Source organism: Marmota marmota, unplaced genomic scaffold (genome assembly GCF_001458135.2).
Source record: "Marmota marmota marmota unplaced genomic scaffold, marMar, whole genome shotgun sequence".
Taxonomy (NCBI): domain Eukaryota; kingdom Metazoa; phylum Chordata; class Mammalia; order Rodentia; family Sciuridae; genus Marmota; species Marmota marmota.
Genome location: NW_026000185.1, coordinates 29,582,572 through 29,587,805, shown reverse-complemented (window position 1 = coordinate 29,587,805; position 5,234 = coordinate 29,582,572). Strand labels below are relative to the sequence as shown.

The 5,234-nt window shown below is 51.1% G+C and overlaps 1 protein-coding gene across 3 annotated transcripts in view; it reads left to right on the top strand.

Annotated features, from left to right (window-relative positions):
* Window positions 1–182: 182 nt before the first annotated feature.
* The window catches only part of Fbxo24 (F-box protein 24), a 9,625-nt gene continuing 4,573 nt past the window's right edge, over window positions 183–5,234 (top strand). The window contains exons 1-5 of one of the 3 annotated variants that reach the window (XM_048790005.1): window positions 183–536; window positions 2,623–2,721; window positions 2,817–3,000; window positions 3,945–4,183; window positions 4,411–4,645. In XM_048790005.1, coding sequence (XP_048645962.1) covers window positions 498–536; window positions 2,623–2,721; window positions 2,817–3,000; window positions 3,945–4,183; window positions 4,411–4,645 — 796 coding nt within the window. In that variant the 5' untranslated portion in view covers window positions 183–497. Of the gene's footprint in view, window positions 537–2,283; window positions 2,371–2,622; window positions 2,722–2,816; window positions 3,001–3,944; window positions 4,184–4,410; window positions 4,646–5,234 lie in introns of those variants that run through there. The other 2 variants (XM_048790006.1, XM_015491500.1) reach the window with 2 other exon arrangements.

Genomic DNA, 5,234 nt, shown 5'->3' with positions numbered 1-5,234 from the left:
TGACTGACGGGACGCCCGTCCTCCCTCCCTCCCCTCCCTCCTTGGAGCCGCCGTAGTCGCCTCAAGGGGGAGGAAACGGTGTCAGGGACTCGGCGGACCAATCGTGGTCCGAAGAAGCGTCGGAGGCCGCTAATCAGAACCCGCCCGGGGGTGGAGCCTCCGGTGCAGGAGCTGGGAGAGGGGAGGGAGGGGGAGAGAATGGAGCGCTCGCCAACGGCCGACGCTCCGGGCCGGCCCACCCCGCGCAGCCGCATCCAATCACAATGCTCAGAACTGGAGATGGAGCCAATCAGGTCCTACCAGGAGGCGGGGACACCGGTGCTCTACTAAGAGAGATAGAGACTGAGAGACCACAAGCCGGAGGCACGTGGTCCTCTTCTAACGAAGGCCAATCGCAAGCAGATACAGGCGAGTGACTGTCAAGAAGGCCAATTAGCGCCTCCGGAGGGAACCTGGCCCGGCCTCTTCTCTGAGGGACGGCTCTACCTACCAATAGCATGGGCGAGAAGGCGGTCCCTTCGCTAAGGAGTAGGCGGGTGAGCTAGAACTTTGAGACTGAGGTAAAGAAAGTGAGCGCCGCGCGCTGGGCAGGATGGGACCGCAGTGCAGGGGCTGGATAGTGTATACAAGTTGGACATGTTAGGAAGCTAGCTGGCGTCGAGGGCGTGAGAGAGGCCTATGAGAACCCGAGGCCATTTCACAGGCTTTGATCTCAGCTGTAGAGGCCCCAGGGCTATTTCCGCCTGAGGAGTCTGAGGACTAACTCCCCTCATCCCTGGGCAGAGGGCGGCGGCTTCCCTGAGCCTATAGACCCCCAGCTCACGGAAGGGGAATGTCCTGGCCTGCGAGCTTCACCAGAGAAGCTTCCCTGGGCAGGAATGGTGACCACCCGTCCTAAGGATTTTAGAGGCTAGAAAGGACCTCTTGGTGTAGCACAAGACCTTCGTTTTACGGATGAGGAAACTGAGGCAGAGAGAAGTTGATGAGTTAGCAAGAGCAAACAGCAGGACCCTGACTGCTGGCACCCAAAACCAGGTCTCAGTCCTCTACGTGGGGTCCTTCCTCACTTCCTCTGTGTTTAGAGTGGACAGTGTCTGCTCGAAATCTCTTGTTTACTTCTCAGAATGAAATGAAGAAAGGGAACCAAATGCAAAAGGCAGCAGAAAGTGCTTGTCTGTCCCCTTGAAAGTCATACCACGCTTTGCAGCCCCATAAGACTGCTGGTTGCCTGACCACCAATAACTGAAGTTGCTTTTTCCTAAGTCACATCTCAGATGTTGATAGGCCTAAATGTTTATTAAATTGTTAAAATTTCTTCTTAGGTGCCCCAAAGGAGCAATTTGCTAGTTACCATAAATAAGGAAGTTGGAGTGGGTGGTGAACAGTCTGTTGGTTAGGTAGTCAAAGAATGGATCTATAATTTGGTGCTGTGCAGGTTGGTTGTCTAACAGGACTGAGTCCCTGGAAGAGCCAGCTACTCCTTGGATTTGTTGTTGCAGATCTTCTGCCCCTACCTGGTCAGATACAACCTCAGCTCCTGCTATTTCTCCTAAATGTCACCCCCATAGAAGAAGCCAAGCGCCTAGGCTCTGGGAGATAGATTCTAAGCTTTCAGAGCAAATCCATCCATATTTCCCACCTTAATAGCCTGTCCCTTTGTACATGTAGTGATGTTACTGGTCCTCCAGAAAGCAATCTGCTTTTGAATGTGTTTTCTTAAGATTATAAGTTTGTGCCAAATTGTTCCCACATTCATCTGCTATGTGCCTTTGTGAGCAAAGTAGTCAGAGCAGAGTCCTCTTTCCTCCTCACCTATAAAATTGAGTTTATACATTTTTTTTCTTTTTTTTCCTTTTCTGAGTTTATACTCTTAAACTGAAGTGCATGGAGGCCCCAGCCTACTGAGATGTGGAGGATTCATCAGTGTTAGGAAACACTGATGGAAAATATGAAATATGGAAAATCTCCTACTATTCCCTGAAAGTCAAGGCATCATCTACCAGTAGTTTACACTTTATTTCTCTAGTAAAATGCAAAGCTCACGAGCATTCCAGTAGCTAGAGCTGATCTAGAACCCAGGAGCCAGGTCCGTGGTCCAGGTTAAGGCAAACAGGTCACAGTGGCTGAACAGTGAGGTCACAGAGAGGTTTGTTTGTCCCAGACTCCATGGGGGAGGGGCCTAGGAGGTCCCCCAAGCCCAGGCAGGGGACATGGTGTGGGAAAGGCAGCCAGGACAGGGGCCAGGGAGCTGAGGGCCCCCGGAGAGATGAGGGCAGGAGCAGGGAGGGGACAGGCAGGATGGTGAGGAGAAGCCGGAGACAAAAGCTGCAAAAATTGACCCGGCTGTGCGGACCGGAGGAGGGGCTCAGGGTGAGGGGGTGGCAAGGCAAGGGAAGGGCAGGGAGATGATGGCAGCAAGAGATCTGGGGATGGGTTATGTCAAGGAACAAAGCAGACAGGGAGGGTTGGCCCAGGGACCTGGAGAGAGATGGGAGGATTTGACAACACAGAGCTGGAGTCAGATGAGCCCCAACAGGAATTTATGAAAGACAGGTCAAGAGCAGGGAGAAAAAGAGGTGGGGCCCTCACAGGACCCCCTATACTTCCCCTTTCCCTCTACAGGTGAAGCGGAGCTGTCCTTCTTGTGGCCCAGAGCCAGGGGGTGAAGAGAAGAAGGGAAGAGGGAATCCTATTTCTGTTCAGTTGTTTCCCCCAGAGCTGGTGAGTCTTAGGAGCTGAAGTATTGAGAATGAAGGACTGGGGGCCAGGCCACTAGGGGCTCCAAGTGACCTCCACTTCCTCCTTGCTGCCTCCAGGTGGAGCATATCATCTCATTCCTCCCAGTCAGAGATGTAGTCGCCCTAGGCCAGACCTGCCACTACTTCCATGAAGTGTGCGATGCTGAGGGAGTGTGGAGACGCATCTGCCGCAGGCTCAGTCCACGCCTTCGAGAGCAGGGTTCTGGGGTCCGGCCCTGGAAGAGAGCTGCCATTCTTAACTGTACACCTTCCCCAGCACCTCCCTCTCTCCTTGCTTCTGTCCTTTCTTATTCTGGGAAACCTCCTGCTCTGTAAAGTTGCCTGCTGACCTCTGCACTCCCTGTCAACCTCCCAGCCCTTTTCTCTGGAAGAAACTTATCAGATCCAAACATAGTCCATTGAATTTCCTATAAGGCTCTGGGGCCACCCTCCAATATATGTGTCCTTCCCTCCCACCGCCCCCATTAGCATCCCTGCCAAGTCTCCCTCCATACACCAGCTCTTTAAATCTATTCCCTAAACCTGGAGTTTTCCTTTTCTAAACCAGGGATTCTGAACCTTGTCACCATTGACAGTTTGGGTGAAGTAATTCTTCATTGTGGGGCTCCTGTGCACTGTGGGGATGTTAGGGGCAGCTCTGGCCTCTACCCACTAGGTTCCAGTTGCAACTCCCCTAGTTGTACCAACCAATGTCTTCCAAGGGACAAAATCACCCCTAGCTTGAGAACCATACTGTAAACCCCTGCCACTCCAGAGAGCCCCTATCCAATTACTTCTTTCACACACAGGGAGATTAGGGGAGAAGACTGATCCAGAAAACAGATCCACAGCTGGGGGTGAGGGAAGGTTACTGGCCTTTCTTGGTCATTCCTTTTCACTTCTCTTTCTGCCTCATTTCTGTGGATTTGTTCTTATGTTCCCTTGATTCTGATGCAAGGTCAGACCAAAGAGGTGCTTATTTAAAAGCATGTGTCTGACCCTGGGCTGAGGCGGGGAAGATGTGGGGTATAATCTAAGCTTTCCAGGTCTCCTTTGGAAAGGATCCTGTTCCCCAGTCCTGGGGATGAGGAAAAGCTAAATATTAAGATGTCTGAGAAATCTAGTTTACCCATCCACATTGTGTTCTGACCCATCCACATTGTGTCAGTGACACTCTTTAACCTTTTATGTACTTCCCTTCTCCAGACACAAAGGGCCTGTATTTTCAGGCATTTGGTGGCCGCCGTCGATGTCTCAGCAAGAGTGTGGCCCCCCTTCTAGCCCATGGCTACCGCTGTTTTTTGCCCACCAAGGATCACGTCTTCATTCTCGACTACGTGGGGACCCTCTTCTTCCTTAAAAACGCACTAGTCTCCTCCACCCTTGGCCAGATCCAGTGGAAGCGGGCCTGCCGCTATGTTGTATTATGTCGTGGAGCCAAGGATGTGAGTAGCAGAACTGTGGCAGCTAAGAACCCACCCCCTCCTCCAGGGCCCTGAGGCCCCAGTCCTAGGGTGCCCTTGTTAGGACACTGACCCTTTCTTACCAGGAACCTGAAAACAAGTCTTTATTTCCCAAACCTGGATGCAAATACCTCTGCTCCCACCCCAGGATTCACTTGCTCCAGCCCCATCCCTTTCCCAGGCTACAGATCCCTCATCTATCTCCACAGTTTGCCTCAGACCCAAGATGTGACACAGTTTACCGTAAATACCTCTACGTCTTGGCCACTCGGGAGCAGCCAGGAGTGGTAGGCACAACCAGCAGTCGGGCCTGTGACTGTGTGGAGGTCTATCTGCAGTCCAGCGGGCAGCGGGTCTTCAAGATGACATTCCACCACTCCATGAGCTTCAAACAGATTGTGCTGGTTGGTCAGGAGACCCAACGGGCTCTATTGCTCCTCACAGGTATGGCCTGAAGCAATGGTTAGTAAATGTGTCCTGCAGATTCTTCAAGACCTGCTGCAGGGGACAGGGATGAGGCCTCTCAGGATCCACATGCCACCTGTTCTGGTTCTCAATCCAAACAGCTTCGCCTTTATCTCACTCCCAGTCTAGAACTCTGCATCCTATTTTATATGAATAAAGGGCCCTGCTGCCAAAAAAAAAAAAAAAAGTCCAGAAACCACTGCTCTAGTGAATACCTAATTTTTAAAATGCTAATCTCCCCAACCTCCATGCCAGGGACCTCACTTTAATACACCAAGCTGTCCTCCACTTACCAGTATCCTTTATGCTTGACCACACCCTCAAGTCTGAATTCCTGTGGATTTCTGAATGCCAGGCAGGGCCCTAAGTCCCCAGACTTCATTCTTCCTAACAAATTAGATTCTGCCATATCTAATGCTTAGGTTTTCTCCCCATGTCTCATGCTGAACTACTTCCTGATGTATTTTTGCAATTGGTGCCTGAGGGACTTGAGGCCTCTCTTCCTTTATTTTGTGTCTATTCTTTCTTTATATATATATATATATATATATATATATATATATATATA